At 40.3% G+C, this 19,979-nt stretch overlaps 1 protein-coding gene across 2 annotated transcripts in view; it reads right to left on the bottom strand.

Annotated features, from left to right (window-relative positions):
• Nucleotides 1-7,080: 7,080 nt before the first annotated feature.
• The window catches only part of pax5 (paired box 5), a 70,294-nt gene continuing 57,395 nt past the window's right edge, over nt 7,081-19,979 (bottom strand). For both annotated transcript variants that reach the window (XM_042484953.1, XM_042484954.1), the window contains exons 9-11: nt 18,351-18,437; nt 15,957-16,043; nt 7,081-13,449 (exon numbers count right to left, since the gene is read on the bottom strand). In XM_042484953.1, the coding sequence (XP_042340887.1) occupies nt 13,367-13,449; nt 15,957-16,043; nt 18,351-18,437 (257 nt within the window). In that variant the 3' untranslated portion in view covers nt 7,081-13,366. The remainder of the gene's footprint in view (nt 13,450-15,956; nt 16,044-18,350; nt 18,438-19,979) is intronic.

Raw genomic sequence — 19,979 nt, 5'->3', positions numbered from 1 at the left:
ACACGTGTAACAGCACACTCCCTGCTCCATCCTTTTCCTCTGTATGTTTTGTCAGCTTCTCTCCTCTTCTTTCCCTCCTGTTTGATTCAAAGGCCCTGCTCTCTCACTCCGAATATCTCTTCAGCATCTCTCCTTCTCATCCCCCACTCTCTCTCTCCTGTATGAGCCCCTATTCACTAATCAGCTGAGGCCCAATTATACTCTGTTGGCCCCACACCTCCTCCCTACAGGGGCTCTGGAGGGCCAAAAAATACTGATGCTGACTGACGTTAATTTGCATGACTTCTTGGCCTCCATAAGTACCACTGTTGTCTGTCTCCCGCTCTAGTATAGGAAGCCAGAAGAGGAGAGGAGGAGGAAAAGGAGGAGGGGGAGGGGGGGGAGGTAGAAGACGTTATGTAATCTGGAGCAATAGGAGGAGAGTGAAGGGGGCAGAGGGTGTGGCACTGCCTTCTAACTAACTCAATGCTGTCAAGCGTTCTTTTTCAAGCCGAAATTGATCTGACAGATGATACATCAACTCTGCACCTGACAAACACTAGGCAGGCTTCCATTAACCCTCAACTTGCGCAACATGAAATTGTGGGGACAAAATATGCCTAATGGCAACATGTCAATTGAGAAAAAACTCCCAATTATCGCAAAAAAGTTTTCACACTCACATGAGATGGTATTTCAGGCGATTTGAAAAAGATATATTCTGCAGAACTGCAATGGAAACACTTTTTGAGCTTTCTGGGGTTACATGATGGTATGGCTATGTGCTTGTCAGTAGGAACTGGCTCCCTCATGATGCAGCAGGTGCTACAAGAGGTGTTATTGCATCATATAATTCTTTAAAAGTAGAACTGATCATCAGGAAGTTTTCACTGGACCAAAAGGACCTGTATCTGGAAAGATCCAACAGTATACAAGTCCATAACATTTTCGAAGAGTATCCTGGAAGATCTGATCCTTAGCAGATCCATAAATATGATGTGTTCTGCATATGATATCTGTGACATATCCGTTAGAATACCAGATTCGTGTATCACAAAGATGGCAGATCTGGAAAAATACCGTCAACAGATTGTCAGGCAACTGCAGATACAAAGAAATCTGTGTGACATATTCACGGGTCTGCAATACTGTCTCAGCTGGCCAAAAAATCGGATCATCTATGGTCAAGTACAGATCTTTACACAAGCATGTTAAGGATTACATGTTTAACATTAAACTAATTTGTCAAAGATGCTAATGTTGCAATATTTATCTATAGTATAATCTGTTAGAAATACAAGGTTATGCGTCCCTTAACCTAAAAATCTTATAAAGACAAAGGAGCTTACAGCTAGCCTGAAAGATCCAGTGGTATACAATTTTATCTTTCACATATCCATAGATATCTGGAAAATATCTCATCTGTTGAATATGTGTGTGCGCGCGTGCACACACACACACACACACACACACACACACACGCATGCACACAAAGGACCTATAGACCTGTATGTGTTAGTTGTAGAGAGATGTCAGAGTGATGGAGCTGACACATAGTCAGCGCTCCAAGCAGTCTTGGTGCTTTGCCCACGGGCACCTCAGCAGTGTCAAGGAGGTGAACTGGCACCTCTCCAGCTACCAGTCCACACTGTGTGATGTGGTCTAAGCTGGAGTATTTTATCAACTAGCTAGTGAGACGCAATGCTGGATAGTAATTAAATATTTTCTCCATCTTTTACTCTGTGACAGAAAGTATATTATGCTGGTTTGCTACATAAGCAAAACATGTAGCTACCTTATATCTTTTCAGCTAAATGGATGGAGGCTAATATTTGAGCATAAACACTAAACTTTTTAGTTCAGGACTCACAGCTTGGTACGACTTACAACCAAACAATTCAAGTTGTTGCATTTACAAAAGTTAAATTTAATTGTCTGTTTTTTCAGTTACAATTAATTGTTGTTTATACTTTTAAAAAATGCTCATCTTAAATTAAAAAAAAGCTCATTTCATCTATAACCTACAGATGGCTGAAAAGTGAGCTGGCGGATTCTACGCCACAACAGCTGAGCTACTGCTGTCCAGCGAGATCTACAAAGAGCAAGTATTGTTTTTTATTTTCTCTAAAGCCCTATTTGCGCAACAGATGTTATTCAGATGTTTGGGGTTTGTTTTTTTTGGCTAAATCTGGTCGGCTTAATTTAGCCCCCCAAAAGACTTTAAAAACTGGTCTGACTTGGTCCGAATTTAGCCCCAAAATAGATGTTGACAATTGGGCTGTGTTTAGACTGTCTGACTTTCATTTTATTTTCTATTTCATTTATTTATTCACTCTTTTAAAAAGGGTTAGAAACTCAACTGGGCTTTTAGAAATACCTCACAGAAGGGAATACAATAAATTACAAGTAATACAATAAATTAAAATACTTTGATACTTAGTCCTAATTTAGCGCAAAAAAGAAGCTGAAAATTGGTCTATGTTTAGACTGTCTGACTTGACCCTAATTTAGCCCAATAAAAGACGCTGAAAAGTAGTCTATGTGTAGACTGTCTGTTTTTGTCCTAATTCAGCCCACAAAAAAGACAAAGAAAATTGGTCTATGTTTAGACCGACTGACTTGGTCCTCGTGTAGCCCAAAAATAGACATTAAAAACAGGGCTGTGTTTACACTTTCTGTTTTTGTCCTAATTTAAGTACAGCAATGAAAATACAGTCTCATTCAGCAAATGTGGAAGTTTTCTGAACATTTTGATTGCTGTTTAAATACTTAAATATACAATATAAATATACACACTTCTTATGGACATTCTTTGGGTGACCACAATAGCTCCTTTTAAGTCAATTCCAATGTTGTACATTCATATCATACCAGAAGAGTGTGTGTTTTTTTTATGGGACAAATGTAAACTGCCCAGTAACTCAGACTGACCCCGCCTACTGCGCATGTCTGTGAGAGAGGGATAGCATCACATGCATGTTATGGACTGGCAGATTTTGAATGGTCCAACCGTTAACTTTGTGGAACTTTCTGGACCCTTAGATGGCTGGGCCGCTAACTTGGTGGACCGTTAACTTTCTGGCCCATTAGCTTTCTCTCTTGGAATGACTGTCTGTTATGCTTCTATATTTTTTAGCTTGAATCAATATTGATACAATGATATATTTTTAATTATTAATCCTGCAATGGGGAAATTCAGTTTTTTCCCTCTTGTAATCCTTACATTCACAGATACACCAAAGATACACACATTGACACACAGGACTAGTAGGCATGTCAATAATTGTAAAGTGACGTCAGCAAGATGGAGCTGCTACATAGTGAGTGCTTCAAGTTATTGGGGCTTCTTTTCTTTTTGGTTTTCACCATAAGCTGTCTGTGCGTTCGAGTACCCATACTACCATACTACACTGTCAGAAAAAGGGGTACAGTTGGGGTACATTCACGTTCTTTAAGGCACAACTGCTGTTGCTGTACTGTCGAAGGGTCATAGTTGGTCCATAAGATACTATCATGTACCTTTTCTTGGTTGAAAGGGAACATATAAGTACCAAACTGAGAAAAGGTACATCTGTACCATTTTGCCAACATTTAGGGACAAATACGGAAATGTCAGTCTGTGACCAAAATGTTGTTGGAAGATGGGGATGGTCATTGTGCAAGGAAAATTGTGAAGTCCAGTCCAGTATCTATATAAATAGTTATTATTATTATTATTATCCGTCTATTAACCCTCGGTTCTGTGGATGTGAAAAGGGCCTATTTTATTAATGCTAGTAAACTTCAAAATACTCAGCAATGTAGTGAACAGAACATTTGATTTCTATCAAAAAAACAACCAAGAAAACCCACACTTAAACTCTTGCAGTAGCCTGTAGGTCTGCTATTAAGTTGGATAATATCTGAGGAGCAATAGGGCTACATTTTTACCTCTGAATATATTTATATATATTTATATATAATATTTGAATGGAGGAGGGGTGAGATGCCCTTTGGCTATAACAGCAGCGCATGTGGTCATGTCACTGAGAGAGATTCCTGTCAGCCAAAATAAACTCTGAAGCAAGGGGAGAGAGAGATATCTTTGATTACTTAGCATTTTCAAGAAAATGGGTTCAGAATTTTTGAATGTCCTGAACTGAGAGAGGTGATATTGTCTATTACATTTTTGAACTCACACACAGTGAGGCTGCCTGTGAGTACGGGCTGTTCAGGCCTTTCACTCCCTGCAGTCGGAGGGTGTGTGTGCTGTTCCGAGCTGTGATGGTTCAACATTGTGGGTGTGCCAAACATGTGTTTGGTGTCACGGTGAGATGCCAGAGTGAGAGTGAGAGTCATGGCTGCTGAAGTTTGAGATGTTTGTCTTGCCGACCATGCACAACTTGTTAACAAAGCAGATACTTGGAGCAAAAATAATATTATTTGCTTAAACTTACCTGAAGATCACTGCAGAAGCTGATTTCACAGGCTGTGCAGTATTTTGCATTATTAGCAAATTGACTTTAACAGATTAAGTTGGTGTGATGCCCCTTTAAATTAAACTAACTACCACCATAAACCTATGGAATATATCAGCATAAGAATTCCAGTTAGGTTCTGGGGTAATGGTAAACGTGCGGAGGGCCCAACAGGGGCCTACAGCTCATGTTTGCCTCAGGCCCCATAGACAGTTAATCCAGCCCTAATTGCTGGAATAAAACATTGTTAACTTTCACTTAAATGTTTATACTTTTACCATGCGATACATTCTTGTGTAACTTAAACAGGGCTTCCTTTAGTTGGCAAGGAACCAAAATGATCTTGGACACACACACACACACACACACACACACACAAACACACACACAAAAGCGCACTGTGTTGCTCTGGTGTCCTGGGCAGGCACCCAAACTGTGGACAGCCCGGCCTGTGTCTCAAGCTGGGTTTGTGCTGTTTTTTGTGTGTGGCGTGTTGTGGCCATGTTGTGTCTTGTGTCATTTTATCACCCCCCCCCCCCTCCTTCCTCCTCCTCTTCTTTTCCTTTACACACACATACACACCTCTGCCCCTTCCTGGACTCGGCCAGCAGCCAAGACTGCAGCACTGGGACACTCCATTCATTCAGAGTGGAGGGGGGGAGAACAGGGAGGGGGGTTGGCTGTGTCCCCTCTTCAGCTTCAGATAGATGCCCCGAGATTAGATCTGTGTCCCCAGGACGAAAGCTGCACTGCAGGGTCACACTGAGACATAAGCACCCTCCAGCTCTGGAAGTCTCCGACCAGTCAAGCTGATGCTGGATATTGAGGAATGTGGCATTTCGACCGTTAATAAATGTGTGTGTGTGTGTGTGTGTGTGTGTGTGTGTGTGCGTACTGTTTATGTACATGTGCAGCTGAAGCACTGACACAGAAACTTCAACTTCCAAAAAATTATTTTTTATTCTGAAGGACCAATAAAATTATGGCAAATATTTACAAATAATTACTTCTTAGCTTCACATTACAGGTACATAAATTGAATAATTCACCAACAACAGTCACTCAGGTGGACAGATGGACATGTACACAGACTGAGTATGAAGAGATGCATCAAGCAAACTGCAATTTAATATTTCACAGTAAACTCAAACCCAAGAAATAAAATAACAATAATATTAATAATAGAAAAATAAAAAATAAGCATAATATCAAATTCACCATTTATTTCCAGTTTTCTGAACAAAATTGGTCACAATTTGGGAACATAAAAACCTAAACAAAAAATAAAGGAGAGAAATCAAGTGATATGATATCTTTGGCAAATTCGCACTGCAGTAAAATACATTCAAATATTAAGACAACACACAACACACAAAGAGAAAAAACACCAAGTTTTGTTTGCAACTACTAGAAAATCGAATAAAAAACATACACATTTTCTTAAAGAAGCATTTCTTTTACTTTTTTTTTAATCCTCCCCTCCAGAATATTTGAAGGCATTTCTTATCTTCATTTTTGTGTTTGTATCTGTAAGTCTTTTCTGCTATTTTATATGGGTTTTTTTTGTACAAGAATCTATTATTTAAAACAGGCATCACAGGCTTTGGTGAATGTTACAGATATGTTTTCTTTTCGTTTGATTTTGAAGAATAGAGCAAGCTGAATTGTTGGAACCTAATTTGTGTTCTGACGTTTTTCTTTCTGTCTTTTTTTTTTTTAATTTTTATTTTTACCAAAACGTTACAGATATAAATATCTCTTTAACACCCCAGATAGGAAGCCATGGACACAAAAAAACTCCAGATTGTTACACGAAAGGCCACAGTAAGGTGAAATATCATGTTATCTTTTTTTTTCTTTTTTTGATTGAAACATCTGCTTAAAAAGCACAGTTGATTTTTGTAGGCTGAGTCCTGTGTGTTTCTCCTCTTCCACAGTTGAATAATATTAAGATGTACAGAACATTGTAACACTTCAGTATGAGATCTGTCCAGAGCCTAGTTATATCAGCAAGCATGAAACAGATTGTGCCACTAATTGCTGTCAAGACGTGATGCTGAAATCCCCTCAGGTTTCATCGAGGCAGTAGCCATCTTCATGGATTCATATTGAGATACAGTCAGGCGGTGCACACTCGGTGAGAAATCATAATAAAGAAAAAAACTAATTTGCATTTATTTCCTATTTGATCTGGAGCTAGGATAAAAAAAAAAAATCTGGATGCATTTTCATGGACAGTAAACTGCGGCATAGCTGGAAATGAAATTGTTGGATATGAAACTATTCTTTTCTATTGATACATGAAGAGAAAACACAATATGAGATGCGATCTCACAGCGTATCCTTGGCCAAATAAAGATAACGGCAGCAATATTGCCATTGAAATGACCTCGCTTTGGCACCTTGATTCATTCCTATGCAGAATATCTGACAGGACAGTGAGCATCACGTCTGAATGGTGAGAGAGGAAAAAGTAAGAAAAGGAGATTAATAGGGCTGTCTGAAGAAAGAGGGGAGGACTTTTTGAGGAAGGTCACGGGCCTGAAATCAACAGAATAGTTTTAATATTCCTAATCCTGGTGGTGTGGCAGTGCTACAGGAGGGGAGGCTAGATGATGGGGGCGTATTCTGCGTAGGAATGAGATTAGGGCCGAGGGAGGGGGAGAAAGAAGACGGGATGAGCTTCTGATGGCACAGCAGGTTTGGGCTTCCCTGGGGAACACAGGGGCACAAGAGAGGGGGGGGGGGGGGGGGATCACCACTCCGCAAAGGACAAAGGGAGGGAGAGTGTGTGTCTGTACTTATATTTATGTGTGTGCGTGTATGTGTGGCCTCTGCCCGCCTTGCTTCCTACAGTACCACCCACAATGACAGCCCCCCCTCATCACCGCAGTCAATGTCACGGCTGCCAATCGAAACGACTGCGGGCCAATGAGAACCCATTCTTTCCCCCATGTGAACCAATTAGGTCAGAGCAATGGCAAGGCAAGCTGTGTCACTATGAGACGCATAGTTAACAAATAATCCTGTTAATGTGTCACTGGATTCTTGGCTACATCGGAGGAGCGAATTTGGCCTGTTTGGTGTCGCAGCGTCTCGTGAGCGGACACATGAAGCACGACTGGATTCGTCTCCTCAAGGAGAATGACTTTCAATCAATAATTTGTCGTGTTTACAGTAATGCGTGTGGGTGTGTGAATGTGTGTGTTTGGTAAAAAGGGGTGTAATTCATTTTTAAGAAGCTCTGGTTGAATTTAAAAAAGAAATATTAATGAACTGACTTGTAAATATGTCACTTACTTGGCTTTTCTGTATATTTTGTGCCTTTTTTCACCCCTGGTGAAGTCAGTGTATTGTGTTTAGCCTTGGGGCCATATATCATTTATCATGGTCCAGCATGGATATTTCCCAGAATTTGTAAATTTCAGTGAGAGATCAACTCATAAAATTTATAATGGAAGAATTATGAAAATGTAAATTCAGTCGATAGTTGAAAATCATCTTAGCAACTCTAAAAATGACATCAGCAAGCTATGAAGTAACAAGAGAAGTCTACAGCACGGATGTATCATAAGATCGGGATACCGGACCGCAAAATGATGCCTATTTAGTCCAATGAGAAATGCTCACCTGGCATATACGCCAAAAAGATTTCCAGCTTCCAGATTTAGTTCTGCAAAATGCCACTCACTGTATATGTGCAGTGGTGTTTTTTCCTGCTGGCCCAACTTGTGAGTTCCCGCTTGGCTCATAGACTTTACGTTTTGATGATGTCACCGATTTTTAAATAGCTTTCTTGGATTAATACAAGTTATTCATAAAAAAGAGTCATCATTGACCAGTTTTACAGACATCTCTTGGTGGTCTTTGGGAAAAAGGCTTTTTGGGCTAATGTTGCAATACTGCCAGTGGACACTGGGAAAAATTGGAAGCAAAGCTGAGCTGAATGTCTGGGGGCAAATTTGCAAATTCTAGAATAGCAAAGGTATGGCCAAAAATACGCTCCCTATGAGTGGCTAGTATTCGTTACTGTTGTTGGTTGGATAGGCAAGGTTTAGGCAAGAGGAGTGGGATTGGTTGAGGTTAGGGCAAGAATGTCAGGGTAAGCCAATCAGAGGCAGGGTAACACAGGCCATTCCTTCACTATCCTAGGATTTTCAAATTAGCTTCCTGGGGCCCTGATCTGCACGTATGCTAGCAGCATAGACCTAAATGCCTACATTAGCAGGCTGACATGCTCACAAATACAATTCTAATAGGTACAGCATTTACCATGTTTACAGTCTAAGTTTAGCAAAACCAAAACTTTCAACCAGTCCAAATTTGGACCTCAGTGGTAAAGAGACGCATATGCTGAATGCACTATATACATGTCCAAAGAATGCTCATAAAAACAAATAAAATAGGCTTATTGTCTTAATCAGAAAATGATTCCACTGGCATAAGACCTATTTCAAAAAGTCTAAACCGCTGTTTATATGGTCCAAATCATATTCGGAATATTGTCATAATTGGGATAATAGTGAAATGTTAGTGTGCATGTGAACGCAGTCATTTGGATTAATTCTCTGGGGAAAATGAATGTTTGTACCAAATTTGATGAATTTCCACAGTGCTGTCACTGGTGGTAGAAGCTATATTGCAGCAATACTAGCAATTCAAATTGTGATCTCATTTTTACCTCTTTAGGCTACCAATGGCAGAATGGAGTGCTCCACTGCTGAGCTACAGTCAATGTGCAAGGAAAGAGTTTTGCACCATCTTTGACTGGTCTTAACTCCAATGAAATTACCATTTTTGGAATATCAGTTTTGGTACTTTACTGTCATTGTAGGTTGCTAAGAAGATTTTCCATCAGATGAGTTTGTATTTACAACATTACCCCTGTTACAAATGTTATGAGTGAATCTGCCCGATATGTCCGTGATGATGAAGTATAGGGGGCTTGATCAGGAATAGGTGATGTTTTTAGAGCATGTAGTGAAAACTGTACTAGAACTGATGGCTGCTACTTTTTTGTGGAAGGCTTTGTACAATCTACAACCCTGTGTTGGCATGGGCCGATAGGCAGAGCATTGTTTAAGGAGTCGCAGGGAGGGACGCTCAATCTTGTTTTAGTGATGCACGGTCAGTCAGGGGGAGGGGGTTGACATATAAAACTAAAGGCACTGTCCTTGTTTTCAGCTGGTGTGGTTCAGGTTCAATAATGCCTCAGAAAGATCAAGAGAGAAAGACAGAAATAAGGAAGGGCTCCCGCTGCGGTGCACGCTGGCTGCACAGCAGGCGAGCCGTCATAAGGATCTGCTTTAGAGTTGTGCGCACATAACTTTTAAGGTCTAGAAATGTAAAAGGATCCACTCTATCACTAGTTCAAAACCCAGAAACAACAAAGATTGAGAAACTAACAGCTTTGTTCAGTGTTTATAGGTATATATAGCTATATTTTATGTCTCACGCTGCAGATTTGGTGCCTTCAGTCTGTTAGCTAGTAAAAACTACACAGTAGCAATGAAGCACTACGGTCAGCCACACATACCCAAGAACATAAAATATGTAAACACTTGCAGACGATGGCTAAAACAACACCACACACCTCTTAAGTCTTTTTATCATAAAGAAAGCTTCATCACTAAAATCTAAATTCAAAATGTGAATAATTGAAATTGCTATTGACATTGTGACCTCTCTTCTCTTTCAATGATTACTGTACAAGTCTTGTATGGACAGAAGTGAGACAGGAAGCTACAAACAGGTTTAGGAAGATATTGCCTTCTCACGAGATCAACACTGTGGTGCCCTCAAACATTTGCGAGGGATAACACATTGATTTCAGATCAGCACTGAAGGGCAAATCTGTCCTACTCTGCCTGTACATGATGGGTAAGGCCTCGACCCTGGTGTCATACATTGTCACAGCGCAGAACTGATGTAGGAGACAAACAAAAATAAAACAGTTTCACTTGTTTTTTTCCACGAAATCAATGCTTTTATAGAAACAATTTCAGGGTGTCAAACAGCACAAGGACAAGCACTGAAAAGGGCAGAAGAAGAAGAAGTACTTAATGGTTCTAAAAGGAAGTCACAAAAGTAAAAAATGGCGCCTTTAAATGATGATTGAGTCTCTTTGTGCTTTTGTAGTTAGTCAGCCGATCCACTAGGGGGGGCCCATCTTTGGGGAGTTTAAAGAGAGAAATAGAAAGAGAGTGAGAGAGAGAGAAAGAGAGGGTGCCACCGCTTCCTGGCTCCTCTTATCAATATTCAGGAAGCATATAAAAAAAATGGCATCTTATTTAATGGCACCTGTGTCAACTGATAACCAGGCAACAAACTATAAACAGGAAAAAAAAATCGCAATCGGATCATATTTATAAACAAAGACTTATTTTCATATTGAAAGTATTTAAGATTTCATATTTCACTGCATCGTCGTCATCATCATCATCATCATCATCATCATCATCACTATTCTAGCACAACAGCGTGACACATATTATAAATCATTGCAGGCATTCACTCTCATCACGGAGTGCAGCGCAGAAAAGCTTCTTAATATATTACTCTGTGTCTCCTCCCATTATAAATAGCTCTTGATCAGGACTAAATCTTGGCAGGGGAGGTAGGATAGCACCTTCCTGTACAATAACACTCCCTGGGGGGGGTTGATTTTGGTCTGATGTGAATATGTGCACTGTTTGTCTTACAGCAGAGGGCTCAGATTTTAGGCTGTGCTTTTACTGAAAGGTCTGTCCATCAGTCAGTGGCATTCAAACCACTTTGAATGCAAGTGTGGATGTTATGGCTCATTTCCACTGCATGCAACTTGACAGAACTCAACTCACTTGTGTTGTAAGGAACTTTTTCTATTTGTTTTTCCACTGCAGATAGTACCCCTTCAGTGTAGGTGGGATTCTCAGCTGATTGCTACAACGATACCACCTGAAATATCATGACATCTTTGTTACACTTGCTGAATCCTTTCATCGAAAACCAAACAAAGCAATGTTTGCATTTTTCCAATCTCGGAACCCGTCAGCTATCATCTGATGACTATAAGCCTTTGGGGGCAAGGGCCAATTTTGCAGGCTGATTTGGAGTAGCCAGCAGATATTTGAACCAAGACTTCCTCTTGCATGTGCTGATGATTTTGGTTAATCTCTATAAACAGATTTCTGCATATGAATGCAGATAGATCAGAAGAAAAAGAATCTACAGAAAACCCTAATTCGTCATCAGACTTTAGCCAATGGGTTCTGAGAGTGCATTTCGGCCAATGTGTTCCGCCTCTCCACACAGGCTGTTTACTTGCAAATCAAACACGATTGGTAATACTACTCAGATGACAAATGGACCACAAACTGAAACCAGAACACTTACAGTACCAAAGACAGTACTATTTATTAAGACAACTACTTTGTACTTGAATTCTATGGAGTAGTCGTGCCATTTTTTAAAATCTGTTTGGGAGTGCATAAAAAACTTGCAGTTGCTATTTACAGTAGTTTGTATATTTAAAAATTGATTTTTTTGTGACGCTTAAGACATTATTTAAGTCACTATTGTCTGACCAATCAGTAGTCTGCAGTGCTTTAACTCCACCCTCTGGTATCAGCTCAGCTCTCTTGGAACCTCAACTGAGGTGATACTAAAAAAGTACCAGGTACCGTCCAGAACTTTTGCTATTGGAAAACCAAAAAACAGTTAGTCAAGCTGAGTCGAGCCATGCCGTCCCATGCAATGGAAATGTGGCCTGAGTTGTTCTGTGATTCTCATTGGGATGTGGCTACAACTATTGGAATTGAGTGTTTGCTAAAGCTTACCCCCAAACTGTGATTATTCAATCATAACTTAGCAACCATAACTAGGCGCAGCAGGCCTGTCGACCTTTGGATTTCTCACACTGTAGTAAGAGTGATCAGCATTTAAAGGGGGGTAAAATCCCTCCCTTTAGTTTTCTTAAAAACCAAAAACTGAAGGTGTAATGATAGATTAAACTCTCTTTGTTGAGGCTTGTTTGTCTTTTACCAAAAGAGATGGTTACCAGCTAGAAATGGTATTTTTGACTAAATCTGTCTGAAAGGATCCATAATTTGTAAAACCCCAACAGTTTTCATGCCACTGATACTGCTGTAAGTCTCATCTGTGCCGTGCAAGAACAGAAAGACTGACAGGCATTGCAACATTAACTAATGGGGGATGAGGCTTAGCAAACGGTCAATTGCGAAGCTGAACACTCCCATTGAAAATGATGGTATCCCATTTAAGCATTGTGATCTCAGGGAAATGTGTTAAATCTACAGTAAAGAGACTTGAATGATAATGATATGGGTGATTTTGGTCATTCAAAGTTATGGGAATTGGATTGTCTTTCTTCACCGTAACATGGCATAGAAAATCGATTGATTGATGCTGGGGTGTAAAAGGCTGTTTAAAAAAGTCATTTTTCTCAACTCAGATAATTTCCTCAAAGATATTTTCAACCTGAAAACAGCATTTTATCCAGAAGATCACAATACATTTGAATTCACTAAAGCACACCTATGGTAGTTCACTGACCTCATGAATTTATAGAGGATTGGTTAACAGAAAGATAGGGATACCAAGCCTTGATCTATCATGGGAGGGTCCAAAGTCACTTGTTTCTGACCTGTCCTATATCTATTAGTCATTGACACTGCCATACCAGCGTCCTTACAGTAATGTAATACCCAAACAGTCTGTGTTGCAGCCCAGCAGTGCGTTAGTTGGCTTTAGTGTCAGTCAAAGAAAATTCAAACTTCACTGACGTCAAAAAATTGAAATCTTCATCCTCATTGTCGTCTGTGCGTAGGCAGGTTTGTACTGAGCAGTGCTGGTGCTATCCGTCCCCTCGTCCTTCCCTCATCTCCTTCTCTTCCTCTTCCTCTTCTCACAGTAGGAGGGGTCAGTGGCGGTCAGTGGCGGTCGTAGGCGGAGGCTGTTGCTGTGGCAGCAGGGCCCGCCCCCCGTGATGTTGCACTGTAATAGTATGGTGACCCTAGAAAAAAGACATAAACAAAAATTTAATTCATTAAATGAGAACATAGATGGACATTAACACAATTTTTGGACACTTGGGGGCAGCGTAACAAGCTGAAAACACAAACTGATGTGTTAAAGTTGATATGGTAAACGTGTGAGCAAACAATTGCCTATTGCCTACAAATCTAGTAGACATAGAGCATCATCATAGAGCTTGTATTTGGTGTCGTGTTTGTGGCCACCTGATGAATGTGAGTCTATTATCACATTCTTTTTTTTTTAGCTCTGTTCTGGCACTGTAGCTGTTAAATGCACCAATATGTGCACCAACTAGTCCTTACCACTCCTTTTCGATATCTATCATTTCGCTGCTGTCAGGCACAAACGTCCTATTTCCAAAATTGCTATTTTTCAGGAATTAGAAAAAACACTGTGTTTTTTAAAGGATCCAATGGAGATAGGAGGTGTAATCACAAGCTTTTTAAAATACATTTTATTGGTTGACAAATGGTAAAAGCCCACTGATAGACATAGAGGGGGACCACTAGAATTAAATCATGAAAATAGTGCAGTGTGGAGATACGAGGTTTGCGCCCAACGTGGTTTGGTCTTGAGCATGTAAACAGTTTTTCACTGTAAGCTGCCTGTTACATCTGCAAACAAAATGGTAAGAGTGAATGAATCAGCAAAGGTGAGGGCCCAAAAAACAAATATGCTGCTTAGAGATACACGTACTTCCTCGTCCAAATATATTCAGCTAATCTTGGGATTTGTACTATTGTCTTCTACATATGTTCTGTCTCACACAGACTCCGTCCTCTACTGGACTCTCTGAGTAATACTCCTCTAATCACGATCGTGCACTCACATGCCAATTATGACCTGCCTCCTGGAATTTGTGCAGACCTCACAGTATATCCTATAGATATGAAGATTCCCGTAATCAGACATCCTTTTTGTATTGAGCAATGGTAAATGGCACACTGAGCACCTTCCTCTATGGATGAAGTTGTTGCCTCGAGATCCTCATCAGTGCCCTGGCGCAAAGAAAGTTAGAGAGTGGTGTTTAGCAGGCAACACCCTGCGAGGCCCGCCAGGCACTGTCCAAGTTTAGACACTAACAGCAATTAAATCACTTTAGATGCTCTAACTTGATGCTTCACTGCCATGAGATTGAGCAAGAGCTCACGATCAATGACACTGAGACCCCTGCTTGAACTTGCAGAAATCTGCCTCCCTATAAACTTTGTTGTCTGAACGTATATGGTTAGGCACATCCTGATATGCCTGGCTACATTTATACTCTTCTCAGTCTGTGAATCCGTGCTCGTGATTAGAGGAGTTTCACCCAAAGAGTCCAGTAGATAGCTCTGCCTGTGCTAATAGAACTAGGGTTACAATACTGTAACCATCGTTTCTTTTCCCTGTTAAACTTATGCAATTAACTTGGCAAGTTCAATTTTTATTAATACCGATTGGAATGATGGTAAAAATGACAGAAATAAAACCCGGGTTGTAATAAATCTGAATTATCCTTTTAACTACTTTCGGTTGCTGAAATGCTGTGCAAATGTGAAATGAGCAGCTTTAATTTTCTGCTGAGATTATATTTTACTCTGAATGTGAGTAGTGAAAGGCAGGGGTGAGATGACATGAGCTGATGAAGCTAATGACAGAAAAAATGGGTCTCCTTGTCGTGTACAACCAATAAAACGAACTTGGTCTACTCTTGACACTCGTCCCGTCGTCTCCCTCCTTCATTCTCTTTCTTTTTCTCTCTCTCTTAAACACACACACACATACACACACACTCAGACACACACTATCTAAGTGACAGTCTAAGCTGACACACTGAGTACAGCTCTACTACCGCTGATCCCTTGAGTCTATTCTCTCCTCAGGGAAGAGGTCAATTCAATACTGTAACCCCAACAACACACAGAAACCCACACTCACACACCTTTGTACACACAGAAAAAAAACTGCCTACACACACACAGACACACACACACACGCACACACACACACACACACACACACACACACACACACACCTGTCTCTGTCACTTCCATCAATCAGCCCAGCTGTGTGTTGACAGGTTATGTCTGTCCACAGTCCAGGTAATCTCAGGAGGCTCTTTGGGGAAGTGAGGCATTAAGCCGTCCTGACAAACTATTTAGTCTCAGTCAAGACTTCAGACGCCCTCTCTCCTCTTTTTTTTAAACTTCTATTTTTTTCATTTGTCACCTCTACTCTCATCCCTCCTTGCCTTCCCTCTGTACTGCAGCCTCTCTGTTCCCGCCGCCATCAATCTTAAACCTTTCAGTGCCTCCTAATGTGCATCTTGTCCTCATATTATGTGACCGTTCATCCGTTATCATCCTAAAGCTCCCTTACAGTCTCTTTGTGCCTTCTTCTCGTTCTGCCATCATTTCTCCTCATCATCGTGCCTCCTCTACCTGAATCACCACACATGCTCTTTGCTTGTGTTTACTCTTTGCTTTCTTTCTTTCTCCACCTACCTTGCATCTGTCCTGCCTGGCTGGTGAAGAGACTCGAAGAGCAGCCGATTTCCGTCCCCAGGAGAGACCCATAATCCTGCTGAAACACTGGGGGACAGAGGGAAGGAGGGGAGACGAGAGTGAAGAGAGGACAGGGTGTGGGGAGGGGACACTACAGGTCACCACAGTGCTGACCTTTCTCACCTATTGACTTTAACACCATCACCCAATGACCATTTCACCTTTAAACGTGACCCTTGCAATGGCTCCCTATAGACAAAGACTTTGACACTGACTGTTTTTTCTTAAACACTGATGCAGAGATGTGAAGACAATGTTTGGATGTGTTTATTGTTTTTTGGAAGTTGGTTTCCTAGTCTCACCTTAAAGTGACTGATGGATTTTGGCATAAGTTGGTAGCAGTAACGCACTGATAGTGGTGCATTGACTATAGGACTACAGTATAATTAATATAATAAAAAACCTTTGAGGCAGAAACATGATTGTACCACGCAATATGGGTAAAATAGACTGTCATGGGATATGTAATCTGGCTAGGGATTTATACAATGATAAAACACATTTTCTGGACTGATAAAATAACCAGGACTTTCTGTTTTGGGATAATTCAGTAAATTAAATACCTGAAAACTCATGGTGTTTTATCACTTTTATGCAAAGATCATATAAAAATTACAGACTTTTTCTGTCTCCACACCAATACCATGGCTTTGGTTGCCAGGCAATACAGAATACCTGATCTGATGCCACTATTTAGTTACTAAGCTGTATGCCTCATTGTGTGAAAGTGACTCTGATCTTTCCTGTATGTGTAAGGTAACTCCAGGCTTCACTTAAACATTGCTTTCCTAACTTTGTAAAAGAAAATGTTACAAATAAATGTATACATTTAAATTCCCCAATCCAGCTATTTGAGTCAGCTTTGCCCCTATCTTATATCAATATCAGTGTGGTGCATCCTGAATAAAAATCAGATGAGATTTAAAGCAGTACTGCTTGTTAACTTGCAACATTATGAACAATGGCCCCATACCCTGATATATAAAGGGATAGATTGTGGTGTGTAGCCAAGCGACAACCTCTGGGGCTGAAAAATTAAGCCAACACAGAAAAGACAAAAAATTGCAATTCCACTAACGGCCACTTGAGGCTGGCTCCAAGAGTGAGTCAATCCCCGTAGACCTCCATATTAAATAGAAAACTTTACAGCAGATATAAACATGTTTACAACCTGGTACATAACAACAGTTTTGGTCTCTATAGACAGATTTTTTGTGTGTGTAACTTATGCATTCAAACGTTATTTGCACTTGAAATTATGCATAATTAAGGGTATGGCTGCTTTGAGTGACAGGTGGGTGCCATCTGTTGACAATGACCATGGCGACAACCTTGGCTAGATAATGCAACCACGGCGTAACCCCAGATTTACAGAGTATAGGTGTAGCAGTGGCGGTTGCTATTTCAGTGTGTTTTCAGTTCATGAACGTTAATTGTAAGATTTTGATCTTGTTCAGCATTGGTTATACTAAAAGGAGTCTAATATTCGATTTTTTTCAGGAAGTACATTTTGTTTTAATGGTTTAAAACAGCTTTTTCCATAGGAACAATTAGCATTATAATTGCTATTTTCATTATTAACCACAGCTGTAAATGCAAAGTGCTAACTAAGCTAGAAGCTGGCGATAAAGTTATCTCCACCCTCTCATCCAAATATGAATTCCTAAATTCCAAGATGGCAATGGCCAAAATCCAAAGCTCAAAATGCCATACTGCCATACTTGAAAGGCCAAAATGCATCTCCAGAAACAAATGGGTGACATTGCAGTAGCTACTTCCATTCTTTTTAACAGTCTATGAGTATAACTGATATGTCAAATTCGCTTATAGTATACGTATATTGTTGTCATTCCCTTTCAGAGTCAATTAGCTGAGAGCCTTAGTCATAATTTTGGGTGACTGGATGAAAAAAGGAAAATACAACGTCCTCCACATAGCTGGAAACATGAAATCCCACAAATCCCAAAATGCAACACTGATGATATGTAGATAAATGCCTGTTAATCTGTACCTTCCTCTGTCTCTCTTGCTTTCACTCTGTCTTCCCTTTTCTTCAAATCCATTCACAACCTAAATTGCCAGTCTTTTAAAACATCCTTCCACAGAACCATTAGTATGCCTGTGACGTATTGTACTGTACGGTACAATACAGACAGAAATGTAATGTAATGGAAAAAAATGAACATTGGAGCATGAGAGATACAGCACATTAGAAGAGAGTATTAGAGAGGATGGAAGTGGGATGTGAGCTAGAATGAAATGACATTCATTGATACAATTATTGATCCAGTTCTGGTGAGCAGAACTGGGCACAGAGATATGGGATTCACATACCTAATAAACTGGGGTTAGGAAATCTCCACGATTCATTGTATGTGGAATACTGGGGATGGGAATATGGACTTCCGGAAAAATCTCCCCCTGAAAGAAAACACAGAAGAAGAAACAGGGCATGTTTAGAAAGATTAGAGAAAATTATCCTGTTTGTTTCTACAAACATAACTTCACACCACTGATGTTTTATAGATTTTACTATTTTTCTCTTACTACACACCTGGATAAGATGATTATATGCCCAGGAATCCTTTCTTTTTATTGTACTTCAACTGCACTGTACTGCAAGCTAAACCAGGAAACTTTTAATGAGCATACAGCCATGAACAAGCCTTCCTGACACATGCCCAAGGGCTCAGTGTCACTGGCCTTCACATGTACTTACCAGGACTAAAAATTGACCACAAAGAAACACACAAAAAAATTAAAATAGATGCAAGGAACCTGAAAAAATGTACTTAAAAAAGGAGCACAGAGACACAAAATGACAAAATGAGGCAAAAAACAAAAAACCCAAAAAAGAGACAAAATGACCCCAAAGAGACAAAATGATAACAAAAAGATGCAAAATTACCTAAAAGAGACACAAAATGACTACAAAAAGACAAAACAACCAAAAAGACACAAAATTATTAGAAGAAATTATTAGAAGAAACATAAAACATAAAACAACCAGAAGTCAAGAAATAACCAAAAGGAGATGCAAAAAGTTTTTTTTAAAAGAGAACAAAATAGAGACAAAATGCCACAAAATTTGTTTGTCTTGTGGCTATTTAGAAGAGGTGGTGGGGCCTTTTGTATGTCTGTGTCCAGGGCCTCACTGTCTGATAATCCTCCCATGGATACAGCAATGTTTTCCTTTCAAATGTTAGTTGCTACACCTCATTAAATGCTTTAACTGCACGCTCTCAAGACCTTAATTCCCCAGAACATGACTGGAACACTCCAGAAATTCCATCATATCACCCATAATGGTGAGTATGTAAGAGCAATGACTGCATTTTTTGTTGGTTTAAATGACAAATTACGTAATTGTCATTTCGGTTGGAGGACTTTGTCAGATTTCTTTGGCTTCCAGTGAAGCTTTAACCTTTTACAGAATGGTCTGCAGACTCGTTGAGAGTGACTGAACTGGAGATCTGAGCAAGACTGAAGCGGTCCTTCCATACAGTGGATGATAGCATAGCTTTTCTCCCTCATTTACTACTTACTGTCTGGGGTCTATTCTTCCTCATGTCTTCCCCTCCCATTCTTCCCTTCACCCCTCTCTTCTCTATTTTTCTCTCTCGTCCTCTGGCCCGCCTGACTACAGCCCGCCCGTCACCCTTCACATCAAAACAACATTCTTCCCCATTTCTTCTCCTCTTTTTTTTAAACATCTCTCCACTGACTCTTTTTCTCCCCACTCTTTTGCTCTTTCCTTCTTTTCTCCTGAACCTTCACTCCTCCCGGGGGATCCCTCTCCCATAGCTGACAGTCACAGACCCTGATGCCCCCTCCCTCCAATCCCCCCCATCCCTCCTCTCTCTCCCTCTCGTTCTGTCGGTTCTGCCTCACTGCTCCTCTACACCCCCTCTGAGTGTCAGCCCCCCTGCTGCCGAGAGAGAGACAGAGGAAGAGAAGAAGAAC

The sequence above is a fragment of the Plectropomus leopardus genome, chromosome 4 (genome assembly GCF_008729295.1).
Source record: "Plectropomus leopardus isolate mb chromosome 4, YSFRI_Pleo_2.0, whole genome shotgun sequence".
Lineage (NCBI taxonomy): Eukaryota > Metazoa > Chordata > Actinopteri > Perciformes > Serranidae > Plectropomus > Plectropomus leopardus.
Note: the sequence above shows the minus strand (reverse complement) of the source record. Positions and strands in the feature narration are given on the sequence as shown.